Source organism: Aptenodytes forsteri, unplaced genomic scaffold, assembly GCF_000699145.1.
Source record: "Aptenodytes forsteri isolate BGI_AS27 unplaced genomic scaffold, ASM69914v1 Scaffold87, whole genome shotgun sequence".
NCBI lineage: Eukaryota > Metazoa > Chordata > Aves > Sphenisciformes > Spheniscidae > Aptenodytes > Aptenodytes forsteri.
The window spans coordinates 2849618-2872768 of NW_008796041.1; the positions used below are offsets into that span (position 1 = coordinate 2849618).

General features: G+C 40.2%; 2 protein-coding genes across 2 annotated transcripts in view; one reads left to right on the forward strand and one right to left on the reverse strand.

Moving 5' to 3' along the window:
- Positions 1–11161, forward strand: part of KIAA1324L (KIAA1324 like) — a 49225-nt gene extending 38064 nt beyond the window's left edge. The window contains exons 16-21 of the mRNA XM_009285516.1: positions 1954–2050; positions 3283–3384; positions 5674–5800; positions 6584–6762; positions 7774–7939; positions 11102–11161. Coding sequence (XP_009283791.1) covers positions 1954–2050; positions 3283–3384; positions 5674–5800; positions 6584–6762; positions 7774–7939; positions 11102–11161 — 731 coding nt within the window. The remainder of the gene's footprint in view (positions 1–1953; positions 2051–3282; positions 3385–5673; positions 5801–6583; positions 6763–7773; positions 7940–11101) is intronic.
- Positions 11162–19471: 8310 nt separating this feature from the next.
- The window catches only part of GRM3 (glutamate metabotropic receptor 3), a 52651-nt gene continuing 48971 nt past the window's right edge, over positions 19472–23151 (reverse strand). Inside the window, exon 5 of the mRNA XM_009285517.1 lies at positions 19472–19545. Coding sequence (XP_009283792.1) covers positions 19472–19545 — 74 coding nt within the window. The remainder of the gene's footprint in view (positions 19546–23151) is intronic.

The window sequence follows — 23151 nt, forward strand, 5'->3', positions numbered from 1 at the left end:
TTTTATTCCTGTTCCTTGTAATCTTTGCCTAATCTACACACTTTACCAACAATGATTATATAGTTACTTGCAGATCCCTGATGATAATCTTGCATTTTGGGACTCTAATATCAATGCCTAGAGAAGCCTGGAGACATACTACATTTGATGACAATTTCCCATGGCCAGATAATTTTATAATTAGTTAGTTAAATAAGTTTTAATCCAGAGTGTGCACTTAATTGATATTACACTGCTAACTTTTTAATTAGAATCTCATGTGGTAATTAGTGAAATACTTGATAAATTTACATAATTTTCTTTAGCAACCAAACTCATCAGCACTCAAGGAATGAAATCAGATTTGTTCAACAAGAGCTGTTCTCCATAAATTCATGTTGACTGCCATTCATTATATATCCATCCATCAACTGAAACCCATCTTCCACTTACCATTCCTGTTATTTTGCCTCATTGTGTTAGCCGCATTGTAATTTGGCTCACCACATCCCCTCTCCATCAGTCTTCTGACATTTCTCTATCATTAAAAGCTCTATTAAAGGTCACTCTTAGGTATGGACTTGCTAGTTTATAAGTGTGCATGCCAAGTAGCTGCCAATATCCTCTCCTGCCACTGAAGGAATGAGGTGTTCAGTTATTGTCTTGGAAAGCAAGGAGATAGTCCTGATTTTTTCCTAATATGGAGAAAAGCTATCAAGCTCTTCTGCTGCCTTTTCTTTATTACAGTTGTTACATTTTTAAATGGTTGAAGTTTGCCTTTCCTATCCATAAGATGTACTTTTATTTCTAGTATTTCTAAAAAAGTTCCAAACTTACAATTTTTCTAGTGCTGCCAAACACAGGCTTTTCCCTGAAGTCTTTAGCGTCCATTATCATTTTTCTGTAACTCATAACTTTTGATTTTATTTGATTCTCTATTCCCTCTCCATTAAGTTTATGCCAATGTTTTTATTTAAATTGTTCTTTTACCGCTGTTCTGATCCAAGGTGGACTCTTAGTCAAAGCTATTGTCATTCTTGAGAGAGTCATTGCGGCTTTTTAGCCATATAATTAATATCTTCTGAAGAATGACATATTTTTTTTCACACTTGATTTTGCTTCTAGTGTTCTTATTTTTGAGAAACTGCACTTTGAGATGCCATTTCTACAGTACTGCATATTGGATGGGAATATTCTCTCATTGCCTCTGTTGAATATAATAAGGTCCCTAAGAGCTATCATCTTCCAGCCTAGTGAATAACTAATCTCTGTCTATTGTGTTGCAATCCAAATTTAAGTTACCCTGTTTTCGATGCAATGTCTTTGATGAGAGGAAATGATCCTCCTTGCTGATGTCAGCGTATGTTCTCAGAACAGAGGTCCCTCCACAATAACCTGACATCTTTCTGCACATGCTCCTGATGGTTGCTGCAGCACAGCTCATTTTGTTCTGTCTGTTGATGTGATGCTCTGTAGCTATCCTTCACCTGCAAGCTCTCCTGAGCAATGTTATTGAGCCCATTGATCCATATGCTTTCACAATCCCAAGCTCTGACTTGTCCTACACCAGGTAGTAGTGTCTAGTGCAAACTGTCACCTTTGTTATCTACTATATTTACCTAAAAGGGTTATAACCAGACATGGATTTTCCAGCTGTGTGAATCGTCCTCCCAAATGTAATGCCAGTCAAGTCGAAGTCAAGTCAAAGTCCTAAGAATTCAGCTAGGCTCTCTGAACTGTTGCAAGAACAAGTGGAAAACTTCTTCAGTCTTTCCCATCTTCCCGCCAGTTGCTGGCTGCTACCACTTTTTCTTGTTGTTCTAGCAATTTTTCACCTCCCTGTATAGTAATGTCATTAAATGCTATTAAGTGAGACCCATACATTTCAGACTGAGAAAATGTTATATGTGAACCCCTCAGAAATCCATTCTTAGCTTGTTCCTTTTTTTTTTTTTCCCCCTTCTCAAAATTTAGGGGCTACTGTTGAAACAACGCTGGAAAATATCAGCATCAAGACAGATATGTTTCCTCCCTCTCCAAGCAAAATACCTGATGTGCATTTCTTTTACAAGTAGGTAAAAAATACTGTTTATTGGTATGTCAAATTTCTTCATTGTTTAAAGGAAACTAAAACTGTGAGGGGACATCTTTAATCCACCTTTAATCTTTATCGCTTTAATCAGCATCTGGCTGATATTGATTGGCATGTTGAAGAACATCTTATGAAATCAGCAAACACTCTTTACTCAAATCTAAATTATACTTGGTCTGCAGAGGGTGATACCAGAGGTTTGATTCAACCATGTGCTACTTCCAGTGTCATGTTCCTTTCCGTAATTTCTCATATATGGCTTTAATATGTCCACTTCCCATTGCATATTTTCTTTCACATTCATTTGTATTTACTTTGATGTTACAAAACTGAACTAATTGAGGTTAAAAATAATTGTTCCAACCTGCACAGTTACTAGTGTCCTTTTCCTATTCTTCACTTTCCTCCATGAAAAGAATACCTCAGCTTGGGTAAGAATTAGCTCAAAGATCACCTCAATTAAGATGTCTACATGCTGGTGTCTTCATGTGAACTGGGTTTCTAAGCTTGGACCTTGGACTCTGGAGCCTGTGGGGCTATTCAGCTTATCTTAAAGCACATACCTATATTTGTTCTACTGATTGGCTGTCTAGATTGTGTTGGATTTAGCGATAGATCTTAATTTGCTATAGCGTTTTGTATATCAACATTTTATGCATATGTGAATACTTAAATTATGTGTCTGATTCTGCAAACTGAACCCCACACCAGTGACCCTACTTTGAGTGTATTACAGACTTGTCTTACAATGTCTATCATGTTGGAATAAGGTCCATTTTTTTAATCCCCTTTGCCTTGTGCTATTTCAGGACAGTGTGGTTCTCAGATTACTAGGTGAGGAGAGAGCTGTCGTAAACTCTCCAGCAGAGTAACACACCAACCACAGCACCTGCAATTCTCTTTTTTAATTGTTCTATTCTGTTTTGTGGGCAGGTTTATGCCTTGACTCAGCAGAATTCAAACTAGCTAGAAAAACAGAGCAGTTCCCTCGGTGGCATCTCAGAGCACTTTGAGATTTAAATGAAGGGGCGAAACCTACCCTGCTTCTGTAGCTCCTTTTTTTTTTTTTCCAGCTGACAAAGGCAAAAGTGCTGTGGTAAAGGGTATTTCTTTAGTTCTGCAGTTGCATGAATGGACAGAGACCTATGAAAGAGCAACATGTATTTACTGTGGTGGAAATGTATTACATTTCTCCTCTTGTTTGACATTAGGTCTTCAACAGTGACAACCTCCTGTGAAAATGGCCGTGCAACTGTTGTGACAATGAGATGCAACCCCAACAAACCAGACCAAGGAGAGCTTTCTGTGCCCAGGTATTTATGTATTTGTATCCTAGTAGTGCCTAAAAGCCTTTACTCCTCAGGAAACTTTTACAAAACTCGTTAGTAACTTTATAGTTAACAGCAATGAGGAGTGCTGTCTTCCTCATCAGCCACCCAGGAGGTCTCATTCATTTCTCCTAGGTGAGGGACGTGTGTGTCCGTCTTCTCCCAGCAGACCAACTGCTGTGTATTTAGGCTGTGCGGTGAGAGAGGTTAGAGCTCAGGCAGGTTGTTCCAAGCTTAAAGCCAAAAGTAAATGTAGTGATGTTTTCTGTCTCTACTTCTCCTTTATTTCAGATCCTTATTTTGGTCTTTGGCCTCCTGATTAAAACTGCCTAGTCTGGGCTTTCAGAGGTAGTTTTTCTTCCTTGATCTACAGCAGTGGCTGTGAACAAAGTGATTTTTTGAAAAAGAGCAACCTGTCGTAGGAACAATGAAATCTGCTATTGCAATACTTATGTGAGCCCTGACTCTGTCTAGTTCAAGTTCTATATGTATTTATTTATGTCTCATCACTCCAGTTTCTATCCTGGACCCCTTGTACCAGTTGTGTTTAATTTGCCTGACCTTTTTTTCCCTTCAATCTGATTCAAGTGACTCCAAAAAACTTCTTTTCTCCAAAGTACTGTTTATTCCTGCACTTGAAAACTTGCAGAGAAAAATCAATAAAATAATTAGTTCTGTTACTCTTCAGCAACACCCTGTGATTTTTCAGAAGTTCCTCTCAACTCTGATAACCCTCCTCTTCGGCTGTCAAGGCCCATCTTAGTCCATCTGGACATTACTATAAATCTGCTGATTGCCCCCTCACTGATCCTCCTTCTCAAAAGTTAAGTCCCCTTTTCGAAAGCTAACAGTGTGAGAAGTGTGGGATCCTCTTTGATCCCTGTCCCTGTTGGGACAGGTGAACATGCTTACCTGAATGAAGGCAAAGAGGAATCTACTTCACAGGTGATAGATGAGTGATTGGTGTTTGAACGCCTTTGGAGACGTTTACCCCGGTTTCTTAGGGACCTGATACACTACAGAGTATGCTGGGCAACAAGCCAACATCTATCAGCTGTCGTGTGAAAACCCTTCAGGTGTCCTAATGTTGTAGGTGAAACATGATGTGAGCTGCGGTAACTCACCAGTAGCGAGGGAGGAGTAACCTACCTTGCTTTTAAAAATGTGAGCATGGACAGAAATGGCACACAGCTGACATGATGTAACTTGTCTCGGTTCTTGTTGACTTCTTCCTAGCACCCTTTGATTAGCTCAGCAGTCAGACAGCTATTTTCAAACAGTGAGGTATCTGATACATGTCAAATGATACTGTATATAACTCCTTGATCCTCCAGACATGGTGTTTAGTATCATATGAAGTTGCAGTTTAAGATGACAGAGGCTGAGGAGAAAGGTCTGTCAATGGTCTTGCCATATACATAGAAAAAAAATGTTCCATAACCCACAGAGGACAGTTGTCAGTTATTCAAACCAGGATAAGCCAGAATGGGCTTTTAGGGCTGTGGAATTTTCAGTCCTTCAGATCAGGATAACAGATTTCCAGATGATATAGAAAAAAACCTTTAAATCCATTTTTCTGCATGGATATATTTCACCTTTACATGACCTAGCTTCTTGCATGGACTTTTGGCCACTGCTGCTGCTAGACCTGATGTAATTGTCAGTAACAAAAGCTGCGTGAATGTCCTGCCATTGCCAGTACAACTTTCTTCTGCAGGCTGAATACCAAATAGGGTCATCAGTCTTTCTTAGACTAAGAGAAGCTGTTATCTCTTCATTAACTGGTGAACATCCTTCTAGTAATTAACCATGACAGGACAAGTCCATTCCATATGGATGAAATCACCCAGACATCATTAGAACAACAGCAGGAACCAGATAGCAGCACTCATGTGGAACGGTCACCCAGTGCAGGAGAACAGTGATAGAGGTGCATGCTGGGCTAGCCCATGCTGGTGAAACGCTGGAGTAGTTCTGCTGGTCTCCAAGGCTTGCTTCTTTCTCTTCTCTTCATCGTAGGCACGTGAGTAGCACTCACTGCCAGGAACTGAACTGTTATTTTAGACCTTTGAGAGCCCAACATCTGTTTTTACTTAAGAAAACTTTTACAAACTGGGAAAAAGTCTTCCCCCAGATTTTTCCATCTGCTGACTTGATGGATGTTTACCCATTTGTTGTACTTACCATTACCAATCTTCAGCAGCAGAATGTGGAGTGAGGATGCAAACCCCAGAGTGTTTCCTAAGTGATAACTCAGCTTTGCTCTCCTCCTAGCTCATGCCCTGCGGGCACCTGCGATGGGTGCACTTTCTACTTTGTATGGGAAAGTGCAGAAGCTTGCCCTCTCTGCACGGAGCAAGACTACCACGAGATTGAGGGAGCCTGCAAAAAAGGATTTCAGGTACCGGACCCATGTCTCCAAGTAAGACGGGTTCATATGGGTATAACTTGGACTCTGTTGAAATTCGGTATGCAAGTCAATAGGTAAGTGCAGGTAGAGTTGGGAAACGTCAGTCCAGGCTCTGAACTGCCTGGGTGCAAGTCTCGTTGGTGAGGTGCTGTGTGGAGACTCGGGGATATTTGTGCCAATGGCAGCATGGTTCCTGGAGGAGAGCTGGCTTGTGTTGACCAGCTGTGTGGGTAGGGATGTGAACTCTGTATGCATTCATACATGCAGGCAAGTTATTTGTGAAGGATGGAGTGGCCAAAGGACTTCAGTCCTTTCATGGCCATAAACATCAGGGGCAGGCTAGGAAAGGATTCAGAATTTCAGTTCAGAAATTCATCCTTCCTTGATTGCAATTTTTTTTGCTGCTGCCTTCTCTAGTCAAATATTAGGAAGTCCTTTCACAGGTTCAGAACTGTCCTGTTGATCAACAGCTCCAAGGCAGGCACAACACATTCACAATCGCTGTCCAACCCACATTGTGCCAGCTGAAGAGCAATTTGGAAGAGGAAATCCTTTTGCCATGTCTGAACCTGCAGGCACAATCAAGGGGACAACTGAGTAGACAATATGACTCAACCTGGAGTCTGAAAACCTGAAGTACATGTTTTGGCTTGCTTTCATTGAAAAGATGTCTAACCTGTCTACCTCAAAACAGCTTGTTTTCTTCAACTAAATAGTTCTCTCTTTTCCTATAAGCAGCTCACTTTTTGGTGTTTTCTGTTTTCCATTTGAAAGGAAACCTTGTATGTATGGAATGAGCCAAAGCATTGCATTAAAGGGGTTCCCTTGCCAGAAAAAAGGACCAGCACTTGTGAAACAGTGGACTTTTGGCTGAAAGTTGGAGCTGGTGTTGGTGCTTTCACAGCCGTTCTGCTCATAGCCTTGACCTGCTATTTTTGGAAGAAGAACCAGAAGTAAGTACTGCAAATTGTGTTCCATATAAAAGTAAGCTAAAAGCTTGATGTAGTGAACAAGAAGTCTTTTCATGGATCTGACCTTATGACAATGTTGATGAGAAATACCATGTTGGATCAGTCCATTAATCCACCAAGTTGAGGTTTCTTCTGCCAACAGTGGCTATCAAAAATGCTAGTGAGGAAAGTATAGGAATCCACAGTAATTTGCTATGACATAACTTCCCAACAGGAACTGTCTTTTTAACCCTCAGGAATTTGAAGTTGACCTTAGGTCCTGAAGCAACACGGCTTTCTCAAGGTCTGAAGACCAAAAGGATATCTCTTCAGTCTAATTAGTCCCTTTCAGCTGGGTTAAAATAAGGTTCTTGACCGTATATTGCTTAGGTCTATGTTGGCAGGACATGTCTGGTACATGCACAAAAGATCCCTGCTTCTCAGACTGAACATACTGACTGTTCCCCATCCCCATTGTCCTCTGCTTCCCAAATCTCATGTTATAAACCTTTAAAATGTGATTCCACCTCCATGGGATTTCATTGCCCCATAGCACATCCAGCTTCACCAAACCCAGACTCCAGTATCATGGTCCCCACCTCTTGCTGCCTCCTAGCACACATCGCTCCTGTTACACATCTCTCCTCTCCCCCATAGCCCCCTTGGACATGGGTGTGATACAGATTCTGATACAGGCTGAAGTCAGACCTGCTGTTGCCCCAACCAGCACACAGGTCGGACTTCTTCATGCGGGAAACCCTCTCGACCTACTTGTGGTCTTTTGGGAAAACATGGCTCTTTTATAAGGATAGAGGGCTAATCTGGAGAGCAGGAGCTCGATGTATTGTTAATACTATTCTGGTTACATGTTTTTAATGATTGAAAAATATCTAATTTCCAGTAAATACCTCAGAAGTAACTATGTGGAAGGACTGCAGATAATCTAAAAAACCATAGAATTGAATATGGGACATTTGTAAAAAAATCTATACCTGTCTGGCTTTATATCTTCAGGCTGGAGTATAAATATTCCAAATTAGTGATGACAGCAAACTCAAAAGAGTGCGAGCTGCCAGCTGCTGACAGCTGTGCTATAATGGAAGGAGAAGATAATGAAGAAGAAATAGTATATTCAAATAAGCAGTCACTGCTGGGGAAGCTCAAGTCTCTGGCAACGAAGGTGAGTAGTAATTACTACTATTAATACTAAAAATAATTATTACCTTTATTTATTACTGGACGTGATGAGGCTGTGATGCTAATTTGCACAGTGCTTTGTGCAGCCTCCCACGCACACGTCACCCAGTCCATAGTCGATCTGCTGAAATCCACAGTATGGATAATGATAAGAAATGTTGCAGGGTATTGAGTAAATGCTCCCTGTTCTGCAGAGAGATTTCAGTAGCATTCTTTATTGTATGGGTGATACCTAAAAAGGGTAGTTAACGGCGGGGGGATCCTTTCTTCCCAGATTCCTACCAGACACCTCCATTGCTGAGGCAATCACAGCTATTATAGATACAGAAAATAAACATTGGGAACATAGCCACTAGCCGACTGCTTGCAGCTTACCTGGGCTGGCTTCATGGCTGACCTGAGAACCATAATTTTGAGTACTGTAGGGTTCAGTTGAAGAGGAGGCATCAGCCACAGCCTGTTACCCAATACAACAACCTCCTCCATTTCAGTGGGAAGCAGCAGCAAAAAGCATTTTTTTCTGCAGCACATGTGATGTGGGTTGTTGCACGTCTGAATTCAGAGCACAAAGGTCTTCGGTGTCCTTTGAACATTTCTGAGAAGAGCAACAGAGGACCGTCATGGTAGATCCCGCAAACACTTTGGTCTTTATTCCAAATGCCTTGAAGTCAATGGGAAGGGTAGTGTTGTCTTTAAGGGAGTCCAGCTGGGGCATCTATTATGATCAGGATAAAGGTGGATGACATTTTCCCTTTCAAACAGTTTTGCTGAAGAGGGTTGTTTCAAAATAAGAAGGTTTCTTAAAAGATCACAATAAAGTTTTTTTTTAAAAGTCCCTCTCTTCTTTCTCGTCCAAATACTATTTCAGAATGTTGAATGTTAAGATTTTTTTCATTTATTCCTTTTTACCTTTCTGTGACTGAGTGCAATGTAATTAAAACCTGTGTGCCTCCCTTCTTTTCCCTTATTTTTCTCTTCTCTTTGTTCTTTTACTTTTTTTTATTATACTGCTGTCCTCTTTCCACGCTACCTGCTCCCCAGATCTCCCTCCTAGGAGATGTTACCATTACACAGCTAATATGCGGAACTTCCCCTTGACCCCAGCCTGACTATTTGTCTTGCAAAATCAATATTGGTCCTTGTGGAAAGGGGCAGAAATTCAATATTAATTCTTAATTCATTATTAAGAATATTGAAAATGTAAATAAAATCAAATTACATCAAATTTTGTGGTGGTGTTGCAAAAATGGAAGTTGATTCCATTTTGAATCCTATAGGGACTGACTTTGAAATACTGATGATGTTTTTTTGTCTATGAAATGGCTTGGCCGGCTGTGGCTGAGCATAATGACCAGTGCTGCTGGTGAGGATCATGTTTTGCTGTACGCCTGATAACTGTAAAAACTTTGCTGACTCCATTTGCAGCACCAACCACTGGCTCCTTCCTGATTAGAAGTATAGAGACGAGAGCGTGGGAGAAGTGGGTTTTTTTTCTTTAAAGTAAGTTTTAGTACTTTAGTATTCAGACCACTTGAATGCCTATTTGGACTCAAAAAGAGTTTTTTAAAGTTCCTATATCCATTGTAGCAGGCTTCCTGAGTATTCTCTCTTTTTTAAACAAGCCTGTCAGATATTTCTAAGCTGGTTCCTTTTTTTCTGCTAGATAATCATAGCTGGCAAACTCAGCTTCCAGTACCTCATTAGCTTACTGAAATCTGTGTCCTGTATCCCTGCAGATAACTGGAATTTAATATATATTTCTCCAAAACAAATGTTATAGGCATCAGTTTTCATTTATGCAAAAGATGAGGAAATTCATCTCCTGCTGCATATGCATGTGAAATACCGAAAAAATATATGGAGAAAAACAGGGGAGAAAAAGAGGAGTAGCATTCTTTATTGTATGGGTGATACCTAAAAAGAGCAGTTAATGGTGGGGGCATCCTCTCTTCCCAGATTCCTACCAGACACCTCCATTGCTGAGGCAAACACAGCTATTATAGATACAGAAATTGAGAGGTAAAGAAAAATCTGAAGTATCCTAACTGTATGTTCAAGCTTCAGGCAATGGCATTTCTATGAAGCAAAACATCTCATGAAACTATTAGTTATTTTGGGTACCCAAGGAATTCGGAGCTAGACCTGTAATATAGAAAGAAATTACTGTTATTTTTAATGAGAATATAGAAGTTAAAGAATTATGAAACTGCTTCAGATTGGAGGCTGTTCTAGTTCCATCTGTTGTCTCCAGCATAACAATATCAGGTCCTTCAGAACAAGAAATATATACTCTGCAGTAGGCTAGTGTAGGACAGTTTTCTCCCCTGCTCTTTCTCACGTCTGCACTAGGCTGTCCTGATCTGAGTGAGCTGGCTTTAAAGATCAGATCATGAGGTTAGTTCAACATAGTTTCCAAACTGTTTGTGTACATCAACAAGTATAAAAGGCAGGTACACGAAGCAAGAACCAGCATTTTCTGGTGAGTAGTTTTATTGGTGCTCCTTCATTCGTTGCTTCTGCATGGACCATTGGGTTGTTCACACAGGCAGTAATGCGTACGTCCACACTTCTCACCCTGATGCCTGCTGGCCAGATGGCCTAGGCTGTCACGCAGCAAATAAAAACAGAAAGAAAACTCAACTCTCCAGCCCTGATTTTTAAGATGGCAGAGGATTTGTAGACTCTTTTTGTCCTGTGGGTCTCCCAGAGGAGGAGTTGGGATGGGAATCCAGGAGTGAGGCAGTGGTGTTCACATTCACAGACTTTGCTCCAAACTTTTTATTTATTGTAGGAAACACATTAATAAGTAATAATAACCATATATATGATTACCTTGCAATTCACCAGCTCTAACTACCTGTTCTATACTATGAGTATGAAATGCAAACTTTCCCTGTACCCTCTAAAGTAAGTACCGTGAGCAAGATATATGGCATAATTTTATTGATTTTGCAAATTTTTACTGAATAAGTAGTGTTATTAAATAACAAAGGGTCAAACTGTACACTCAATGACTGTGGCAGAAATAAAGTGAAGTCTTTGGCAAGGGCTGCTCTGGAGATATTAAGAGAAGAAGTGACTGTAGTAACCGTTGGAGTGAATTTGAGGAATCCCAGTTGACGGGAACCTGTCTTTTCCATTGCAGGAAAAGGAAGATCATTTTGAATCTGTTCAGCTGAAATCTTCAAGATCCCAGAATATATGAAGAATTAATGCTGCCTTCAAAGAAACAAACCTAATTTCTATTTTTACAGGACCATATTTTAAACATATTCTGGCACACATTGTAGTGGTGATCTTGGTGAGAAATGCTTGGCCATTTAGGAGGAAAGAAGACAGGAAGCAAACCAGAAAATTGGATTGCCTTACCATGTGATTGAGTACCTTGCCAAAAAAGAAAGCAGACACTTGGATTCCATACTGGGAATGAAATTCAACTCAGGAAGAGATATGCATACTGCAAATAACATGAATTTTTTGCATTCACCTGGGCATCACTCAGGCATGCCATATGATTTATAGGTACCTTTCATTTCCTATCACTCCTTCTACACATATTCATAACAAATGATTTTCAGAGAGGCCTGAAACCTCCTGCAAAGGTTGTGTGTTGTCCTTTAGTTGCATAACTATGAGTCTCTCTTAAAATCAAAATTGTGAATGGTACTTGGAATGAGCCTCAGGTGAGTTTTGAACTTTGGAAAATACTTTTGATTTTAATGCTTTGAAGGGCTGGATGGTCTGTGTTGGCCTCTAATACAAGAGGCATGGTGTTGCACCTGCAAGTTGAACCCATTCTGATGCCTAAGTTATGGCCATCAGGGTTGGGGTAAAACCTGGTGCTATTAAATTTAAATGTGTTAACTGCTGTTATATGAATTGTAGGTCAGGGCCCATGAGTTTATAGGCGGTAGCAGGCTCAAACTCTATAAAGAGAAAGAAAGTGATACCTGCAGTGCAAGTTGCACTTGTCCCTCTCTGTGGAAGCTTGTCCTTTCAAGAGAGGTTGTTGGCAGTTTCAGTACCCTTACTTGGGCTGCCAGTATGTCACCTTTCCCTGAGCTGCAAACCAACAAAGCCTGAACTCTGGAAGTAAAGCAAGAATCTCTACTTCTGGAAATCAGGGATCAGCTTTGTCAGTTGGGAGGCTTATTAGAAATACTCAGCCACCTTTATTCCTGGACCCATGCAAGGAATGAGGACGGATGCCCAGCAGAGCTGAGCATGGGTTATGTACTTGCGCAGCTCAGCATCTAAATTCTTTCTGCTGTCAAAGCAAGTACCTGCTTTGGAAGAAGGGCACAAAATGGTGCCTTGAAAACTGGAGGCTAGGTGGACTTTTTCATAAAATCAGCCACATTATAAGCATGTGATCTTTGTAACATAAACTGTAATATTTCCTGAAATTCCCATTGAGGTCGAACTCAAAGGAATCTGAAACTTAGGCAAAAAATATTTGAGTAAAATTATGCAAGACTTGTATAGAACCAGGAGAAAATGAGGAACGATTCTTGTATTGACCTCTGGTCAGACTCATATTTCCATTATAGCAAAATTATGTGAATTGTGGAATGCATCAAAACCAGAAAAGACAGATGGGCAGAAATGGTCTTTTTACTATAAGGAATATAGATTTTTTATTTTATATGACTGAGCTAGATCTATCAATAAAAGAGGGCCCACTTTTAAGTAAAATTTAAATTAAACTGAATTATCTGCACTCTAAATATTTTATTATACTATAGATGTGGACAAAAATTTTATGAAGTTTAGATTTCTTTTTTCTTTAGGGAAAATTCAGCTCAGTTATTTTATATCTCCAATCAAAGAACACAGGCTTTATTCTTTTGATGGAGATACTTCAGGCATCTTAACTGAAGTGGTGTACATTTTTTGTTGTTCTTGAAAAGGCACTTCACTTTCCCAACAAAGATTTTTATGGGGTATTGTTGAATGTATATTAAATACACATTCCTTTTTGTATATTTTGTACCATTGCACACTTATTATTGTACATTGTATTTGTTGTCATGTTGTCATTTATATATGGTTGTCAAAGATGATATGCTCACAGAGTAAATGGTTATGGCTTTGGGATTTCACTTCTTGGATCTTTTATGAAGAGGGTTTTTATGTTGTTGATTTTTATTCAGCTGGTGTGCTGTAGCATCAAAGATATATATCTGATGGGAATTCATAAAATAAAGTGAAAATATATTTGAAATTTTGGACTTGAGGTGTTTGGTGGAACTGTAGCCTTTCCTGAACATTGCAGGTCTGCAGTGGTGGCTAGAGCTTTTCACTGCCATCAAATTGCATCTGTCTACATCTCCTTTATTTTTTCCCCTTCTCTCTCCATATTTTTTCCAAGCCATAATTACAGTTCATTCTCCAGAACACAATTTCTTCTTTCATCACTGGACCCATATCTCTGTAACGTCAAAATACCTTAATTTTTATGAACTATATTTAATTTGACTTAATACCACACAGGGTTTGTTTGGTTCCCTTCTGTTTCCCTTTTATTTTCCAAATAAAGTAGAGAGTGGAAATTTTTTGTCAGCTCTGACAGATTTTGCTGTGTGACCCTTCTCAGCTCTGCTTCCAAATGGTTTGTCATGATATTGTTGAAAATTCTTCCAGGCAACCTAACAGCATATCTGGTGCAGTGCTAACATAGTGGGATACAAACCAATACTGTAGACTATTTACCTTAAAATAAGAAAATAGCATTTTCCATCAATTAAGCAAGTTAAAACTGGCATATTTTAGCTGACTTCTGTTAAAGATATGGTAGAGAGGGGACGTTTCCATTTTTCCATAAGAGGCAAATTTTGGAAGCCTTCATTAAGAAATCAGCTGCCTGTGACCTCTTCTAGTACTCTGCCAAAATATACTTACAGCAACCTCCCCCTTTCCTCCCACATGGAATCACATCAGAAACTATTATTTGATGCCATAAACCAATGTGAATCAGTCTGTTATGTGTTCACTTGATTAAACGGAATGCATTTTATTGCTGCATTTGCATGCTTTTCTTTGAACTATGGAGTCAAGCAACTGAATCTCTTTGAGGATTAAGCACATTTTAGTGGTGTCTCTGTATAAATTATTGGCAAATTAGCAGACTGTTATTGTCTCAGCTTTGACAATACTTGCTGGGGGGAAATGTGCAAAGAATGTATTCTATCTTGGCTCTGATTATGTTGGTTGATGTTTGTAGTATATAATACGATTGATTAAGAGTCTAGGTTTGAGGAAAATTAAGTGTCTTAGAGCCACAATGGGAAGTTACTGAGTAGCTTCAAGGAGCTGTCATCTTTGTTCAAAGAAAGGATTTGACTATTTGCTCTTGAAAGAGAGGTTCTGGGACTCTTCGTTAGTAGAAGGGAAAGTTTGCAGGTTTTGGTTTGTCTGTCCTGCCAGGGACAGTAGTACCCATAAAATCGAGATACTTAATTATAATCAGACAAGATAGCAGCAGATGTTGCCATTTAGGAGCCAGTGGTTGTTGACTCATCTCCAGCAGTGGCCAACACAAATGCTTCAATGTAAGAGTAAAAGCAGCTACAATTGGTGCTGATACGCCAGTGGGGATGACATTTCTTCCTAAGCAAGGAATGCTGCTGGTTGGTCTGTATCGTGAAGCATGGAGGCCTTAATAGCTATTCTAGGTAATGTAACAGGGAATTACAACCTCAAGAGAAATCTTGGAAAGTTCTGCTTATATTTGGTGGTGTTCTCTCTTAGTCTTTCCCCTTGTATACTTCTTTCATTGAATCCCCTTGTTTTTATTTCGTGCTGCTTTTGAATGTTTGTGAACTGTGCTTCTTTGGCAAGCATATAAGGAGATAGGAACAGAAATAAAAGGAGGTCAGGCTCATCCTAAAATATACAGCGTGTGTCACAATGTATGGTGACATCCCCAGTCACCTGGTTGGATGAACTGAATCACACTGAATACGTGCCACAGGAACAAGGGACACATGAGAATTGAGTTGATCATAAACTGCCACTGTGCTTTGGTTATTTCTCTGGATGTATAGAGTTGGACCTCATCAGGAAGAGAACTCTAAGTTCCCGTGTACTGTGAGGCTGGTGCTCTAACAGCACCTAAAAGCCAAAGCAAGGTTGTGTGGATGTGCGTTTGCTTGAATAAAAGACATGCAAGAGTGACCTCTCAGAATTTTGGTGTTATACACAGCCCATTCCTGTCCCCGCCTCCTTCCATATTTAAAACGGCAACGTACTAGAAAGTCTGTCTCTTTAGGGGTAACATGCTCTGTTTTCCAGCTGGTTGTAGGCAGTGGTAAAGTCATTATCATCTGGCCTGCCGCTGTTGCCTCTAAAGGAGGGGTTGGTGTGTGTAGGGAAGTGGTGCTGCTGGGGAGGGAGGAACCCCTTGCTAACCCTGCCGTTCCCTTAGAGGCAGGAGAAGCGAGAAGATTGGCACTCCAGGTCTCCCCCCAGCCTTTGCTTCCTACCCATCCCCTTCCTATTGCAAAAACAGCCCAGCCTGGCCTTGGCCTCTTTTCTTCTTGCAGTGACAAAACTCAGCTTTGCCTGTGTTGCTGAGAAGCTTTGAGGTGGCTCTGGATAAACAGCTTCTGCCTTTCATCTTGCAGACTGCAAGCATTAATGAGTAGGCAATGGTATCATGGACATCAGACTGCGTTTGGTGATGAGTTAAGGGTTTGTTTTGGTCTCCCTTACTCTAAGTGTACTAATTGGGTGAAGTATTGCAGTGGAAACCTCTTTAACCAGAGCTGAGATTTCTGGGTGGAGCCAGGATATTTTGGACATTTTTCACTGATTTTTGGGGTTTGTTTTGTTCAGGTAGAATATGATGTTTTTTTAAATAGGTTTTGATCATTTTTCAATTTGAAAAGACAATTCCTTTTGAAATTTCTTTGGCTATGACTGAAGCCAGTTGTGTTCAATTGATTCAGGAAAAACAATCACTTGAAGACAAAATAAAGTGTTTTGTTTTACCACAATAGATTTTGGTTTTGCTTTCAAACTTCACTCAATACTTAAAAAAGAAACACCTCTCCTACAAAAAGCAAAACAAAACAAAACCAAGAACAAAGACAAAAAAAAAACCCCAAACTTCATTTACTTCAGATTGACCTGAGATGATTTTTTTGAGTCTTATTTTTCTGCTCAGCCAATAAATAAAAAGTGATCAGTTTTTCACAAACCTTTCTGCACTCTTGATTTGTATCAGAGAGCTAAGGTACTCTGAAGTTATGGCTTCTGAATGAAAAACAAAACTTTTCTGCAGCCTCCAGAGTACTCTGAAGTTATGGCTTCTGTTCTGAATGATAAACTTTTCTGCAGCCTCCAGAAAGGCACTGTAGACGGTGGGTTAAGCCTTGCTCTCGTCTCGTCTCCTTCCCCCTGGCTGGCTGCGTGCAGATGAAAAACTAAACTTTTCTGCAGCCTCCAGAAAGGCACTGTAGACGGTGGGTTAAGCCTTGCTCTCGTCTCCAGCATTTCCCCCTGGCTGGCTGCGTGCAGGGCTCAGAGCAGTGTGACAACTCTTCAGGCTCACAGCCAAGGTACTTGGGGCTCCCTCCACCATGCAAAGAACCATGACAGGACCCACCGTGCTTTGAGGTGAGTTACTCAAATCTTTATGTATGATCAGAGCAGTAAAGAGACCAGAAGAGGTTTATACTCTAAAGCCAAGTTTTACACAAATGGGAACAAAAACTATAAACTGTTTTAAATAGAAAAACTAAAATGATGACATGAGACAATGGCAAGAAAAAACCCCAACAAACAAATCCCTTTCTCAAGAGATTTTCATGTCAGTATGGTGTGCAAAGCCTCTGCCAGACCTCGACATTTTCCATTTTTGTTTTGCTGTTTTTTGAAAATGGATTACTTGAATTATCAGGCAATACCAGATAATCTGCATCCCTGGACATCCAACGGAAAGTAGTGAAAAGCTTTCAAGACAAAACCAAATAAAGTACAAAAATGTTGGGAACATTTGGTGGGGCTGGAACTCCAGAGCTCCACGTGGGGCTTTTTTGTATGAAAAACCCACATGCAAGTGGCTTTCAAACCACCTAAATATTCATAACACATGTTCAGACACAGATGTTGGGTCATTTTCTCAATAGTGCTATCAAAATGAATGAAAACTCCAGGACAGTAAGGTCCTCACCTGCTATAAATTAGCTTCAGTGATGCCAATTTAGATTCTAGGGTTGGAATTCATCTGACACAATGCCTTTATTTTCAGTGCAAACTTTGTGATCTGAGCAAGCTGTGCTAGCCTTTATTTGGAGAGATTCATCTCAGCCTGAAGTAGCAGTCTGAGATAAGCCAGGGGAATTGTGCCTACTTCCCTCCACTGAGTACAAAGGGAGAAGGGGCGCATTATACTGTAGACAATGAATGTTAGGTGAGGTGGATTTGACCCTGATTGTTGCTTTCCATAAAAATGGAGACGAAATTCTCATTGGCTTAGGCATTTTTAAGAGCTCCATAAAGATAATGTAGATGCAGGGACATCAGCATTATGGTCAGATATTCTGACCTTTTGCCATCCTGTGAACAGCCTCTTAATCCACAAAAGAGCATACAAAAGTCAAATGAATGTAGCTGCCCAACTTGAGATGCTTTAAGGGGTCTTGATTTATAAAGCAAGTCTCCCAACCTGTCAAAACTTGACCCCTGTGCCATGCATCAAGGTGGGAACCAAGCCTGAAACATTAGGCACTCCAGAGCTTGTGGAGACAAAGAAGCTGAATACAGAGCTCTGCATGTAATGCGGGCTGAGCAATGCCTATTTTGGGGAAAGTCACAGGGATTTCTGTACTAGACAGCTCCATGATGCAGAGGCTTAAATGGCTGCCTGTGTAGCCAGTCACAGAAGTGTTGACATCAAGAGTTCTTTGCTGGTGGACATGTGGATGTCCAGAAAAATGAGACATCTATCTGTGAGTAGGAATTTTAAGAACCTGCATCTTTAATTTTTGCATTCAAAATAACAGCTACTTCCTTTGCCAGTTCAGCCCTAAGGACTTGCACCTTTCCAGAAATGTGTAAAAACGTCTGCAAGTGCAGGAGAACTGGGGTCCAGAGAACTTGTACATCCAACAGTATGTATCTGTAGTGTCTGCCTTTCAAGCCTCAGTGGTGTTGCCTTTGGAGTCAATGAGAATTTTGCTATTGACCTCAGCTGGAATGAGATCAATGGGAACAAGCCCTTAGGTAAATATGCCCAGATACATTAATCAAAGGTGTGTTTGTTTCCTTAATGACTTTGGACCCAGCAGAAGGGAGGATTTTGGATTGTTTCAATAGAATGAGGGCAGCTTTAAGAGTGCAGTTATACAAGCCAGACTTTAAAGGTATTTAGCAATTGTCTAAGTAGCCGGTATGTGTGTCTTGAATTGTTTGATTTGAATGCAAAGGTCACCCCAGAGATGTGTGTAAATGTCTCCGGGATTTCTCTTTTTTGACTTTTTTTGGTCTCTGTTTCTGCGGTGCTCCAGTTACCTTTCACAGCACTGTTGATGCAGACAAACTGAACCAGCTTTGTTTTGGCTGGAGGTATAAAAGTCTTAGCTAATTTTCTGATAGATTTTCTTCCATCTCTTTGCCAAACTAATCTAAAATCTCTTTGGTTTTTATATGCTACCAATCTATTGTGTGCATGACAGCATTAAGTCATGCCAAATGAGTGAACCAGCGATCAAAAATTTTTTGCTAATATCTCATTGAAATGCAATTAGACATTTTCACTTTTGACAATTACCCTGCATTTTAATAACAAAAAGAGCACTTGAGATGCTTTAATAATGTGCATTTTTTTTAAGGAGAGGGAATTTATACTTGACCCTGACAAAGCATTCATTGTAAGCACGTACTATGTGATATGGATTTTGTAACACAGGCACAGACCTATACACAGATACGTGTGTACACACACTAGTACTGCAGACTTTTTATCCTTTTTAACTATCCTGGTGTCTAGGGAAATGTAATGACCTTGAGGGAGGAAGAAAAAAAGATGAAACCATGCTGAAAAACTTTTATCTTTTTATTATTGGTGCCTTTACATTAATACTGCTGTTTTGTGCTGAGAAAACCGATCTGTTACATGTAAGGTAACTGTAATATACAACATAGAAATGCAGTCTAAGTTAATTACAACAAGGAGCTACAAAAAAATTTCGTAGGAAAGAAGTCACCTAACATTGCAACTGTGCTTGCAACAAATCACTCCCTTACTGCAGGACTATGCACATTGTGAACCATGGTTATTTACATGTCCCTTACAACCGTTAACAACAGAAAGGCTAAAATCAGTCTAAAAAGTTCCAGAACATCACTATATACTGTACAATCCTCAAAAATAATTTATTACACTGTTTCTAAAAAAAGGTACTAGTTTTGTTTTGATTTCTTTTGTTTTCTGGTGTTTTCCGGAGTGCACAACATGTGCAAAATTTTGCCTAACAGTCTAAAAACTCAAGAACTGAACTGCAAGTCACAATCACAGAGATGAAGTGGTGGAGTCCAGAACTTCCCTTCCATTGCAGACGGTCGGTACGTACATACTGGCAGATGCTGAAAGAGAAAGAGAGGGGAAAATGAATTGACTTCAGCAAAAAATTACAACACACAGGATTAAAACTTATGTTGATCCGGACCATCTCACCCAATTTAACCAAGATGCTCAATGAAAAGTCACTGTATGTGACTGTGTCAGCAGTGGAGCTGATGGAGGTACTGCTTGTACCGCTACAAGGCAATTCAGATCTGAGGCTGAAGCACCCTCTGGAGGAACCTGATTTCTCTTTGCTGACCTTTGAGAGCACTTAGGGTGACTAAGCTTCTCCGAGAAGTGTCTGAATAAAATACATGAAATTTTTTTGATGATTCTGGGCCACTGGGTCTCACTTTATAGCACTTTGGATGGTAGTGTGAATTAATACAGCTAGAATGGTGCTAAGATATCCCTGTAGAATAAAAAGTGAACCTTTGGATTTTTCGTCTTATTGTTAAGAAATGTTAAGGTCTGATCCTTTGAGATTTCACATAATTGGAATGGACATTCCTGAATTAAAATATAAACATTTTTAAATCCGGGAGAGGATCTACCTTTGCATGTTAGGACTGTGTGTTGATCTACTTTTTAATTAAAAAAATAAGAATTCTGTACATGTTGGATGGAGTGAAGAAATTTTTGACTAACTGAATTTGAAAGCAAGATTATTTCTCATCTAATCCCAGAATATTTTTCTGGCCATAATACCCTTCATTTCTAGGAGCTCTGGGTCAGGATTCAATATGTGTCCAGAGGTGAGGGCCAGATTCTGGTACCCTTGTCTACATTGCCTAATATTTTATAGGATGGAGTGGAAATTTTTGACTAACTGAATTTGAAAGCAAGATTATTTCTCATCTAATCCCAGAATATTTTTCTGGCCATAATACCCTTCATTTCTAGGAGCTCTGGGTCAGGATTCAATATGTGTCCAGAGGTGAGGGCCAGATTCTGGTACCCTTGTCTACATTGCCTAATATTTTATACAGTAGGTTTTCATTGCTTCAGTGATATGACAATTGAATCTGAGTATCAGAATCTGTTTCTAAATGTATTTGTATTTTGACTGTAGGATATATTACCATTCTGCTACAGCCTTGTGAATTTTAATTTAAAAGCAAGCTAGTTTGTCCATCGTTGTTAAAATTATCCATTGGGCATCAGGAATGTGTTTTCAGATTCTCTGTGACATCTCTGCTCATGCTACCATAAAGCTGTTTTTTGAAAGATACGTTAGGTTAATGATAACAGTGACCCAGACAAATGTGATGCCTTCATCAAAGAAAACACATGGCAAGCAATGACTTAGTAAACTCAATCATCCAGTGTAAAAAGCAATTTATGCAGCTGACAAGGGCATGCTCAGTCTTCCAAAACTGGTGCTGGCTACACTCTCAGTTGCAGACTGGTTCTGTAAAGACACTCAGCATCATTTTCAGAACAGATCATTCTTTCTTCAAATCAGCTACTATTTCTAATTATTTCATTGGCTGAATAAATATAAATGGAAAACAGAACTGCTCTAACAAGAGAAATTTAGAGGCACCTATTGGACTAACCTACTATTTAGAGGGCAGGGCATATTCCTGATAAACAGGTGAGCCAAGAATGAGCCCCTGCTCTGAATTAGGTAGATGGATTTTGATCTCTCACAACCTGGATATATGTTGAAATGTCATTTGTGGTTAAAAGGGCACAGGGCATCACGTCTATGATTTTGTGAAAATTAACTAACAGGTTTTGTATTCAGTTTTTAACTGGGTATAATATGGCAGCACATTGACCTGAAATTTTTATTATTGTTGTTATTTTTATTTCTACTTATTTTTGACAAATAGATAAATCAGCACTGCTTAGGAGACCTGATTCAAATCCTTGTTATACTGCTGTATGACTGCAGGCAAAAGCATTTTGTTTCTGTGAACATCAGTCACCGACCCAGATCTTTTTTAGTTTCAGGGTTTTTTTGAAGTCCAACACACTGAAGAGCATGAATAGCTCAAATACTATGGTAACTGGGTCAGGAGGATGTCAAAGTTGGACAGAGAAACATGGTGGTAGGCGAGATACAAGTGGCCTTGCCTTTTGAGTTCTCAGGCTTCCTCCACAGCACGTACCTCTCTTGTAGTGCTGGGAGGCAGTTATTAACTCTGCTGGGTGGAGTAAAGTGTTCACACTGAGTATCCAGCTCTCTCTGAGACTGAACAAAAGATCTTGCTTTTCCTTACAGACCTCAGCAATGTTAATCGTTGGCCATGCAGGGTTCTGAGTTTCACATCGTGTCTTATAGCAGCAGCCAAGGGGTTTCCTGAAATATGGCCGGACCTGCTAGAGACACTTCACCTCCATTTTGCCTTGTGTTGAGGCCAAGAAGAAACGTGTGACATGACCGAAGTCTTGATTTGGCTGCAATTCATGCTTTTGATCTCCTCTTTCCTGGCAGTCCCTCATTTTGCTTTGATAATCCAAGGCAAAGAACCAGAGGTAAAATGCAAGAATCCAGCGCTGCCATGGGCACCTTGCAGCATGCCCACATTGCCAGGAACAGGCAGATTCAAACTTGCTTTCTGTCTGCCACTTCCTCTACTCACGCTCACAGCCGGACAACTGTGAGTTAATCATGTATAAAAGCCATATATCAGGGCTAGTTTGGAGCAAGGGCTGGGAAAATAAATTCTGAGAGAGAAAATTTACCAGCCTGGCTATAAACAGTAGCTTCAATTCTTTTTCTGACCCCTGTGGAGGACACCTGGAGGAGCTCAAGTCTGTGTGCTGCTCTCCATGTGGACATAACTTGGATGAATGACACCGTCTGGGTGTAAAAGCTCAGCCTGAATCATGTAGGTGCTTAAATCAGTCCTGAGCTCTCTGGGAAGTTTTATGAGTGCTGACCTCCTGCCTTATGGGAATACCTCTGCCAAGCCCATAAAACAGGCCACAGGAAAACTGGGGAACATCCCAATGGGGGAAACACTGCAGGGGAAACAGAACTTATGCAGCACTCTGCCAAATGTGAATTTTCAGATTCAAATAAACGTGTACGGATATATAAATTTCAAAATATGTCATATACCTAGGTACACATATATCCTGCCTCTCTTCAGCTTAAATCTATATTCTTTTGTAGTCCAGACTTCAGCTGTCAAAATGATCAAAGCTCGATGCCTCTAAAACAAGTTTCCTCGCTTAGCAGTCAAGTATTCACCTCTACTTGCTTTCTGCAGAGCATGTAGCAAAGAAGAGGAGCTGTATTCAGACGAGTACATGAGGTGCTCAGTTTAGCTCTCATGACCACTACCACACTGCAGTTGCAGTGGTGTGGTTGGCTGACCATTGACTCAGGCCCTCCCTCCACTGCTCAGTTTAGGGATGTAATTGCGATACACATTTAGAGCTAATACTTAACACTACCCAAGAGCATCATGAGTGTCACTTACCTTTTCTCATAGCGTTTGACCAGTTTTCACGGTTCAAGGAACTGTGTTAAAAACTGTCTGTGAGTCACTTGCTGTTGATGACCCACTATGCTCATGGCATTAATGACTGATGGAGCGAAGAGGTGATGGCAGCCTTGAGATGCAATGGGGGTGGGAATCCTTGGAGATAGGAAACACATTGCCCATTCG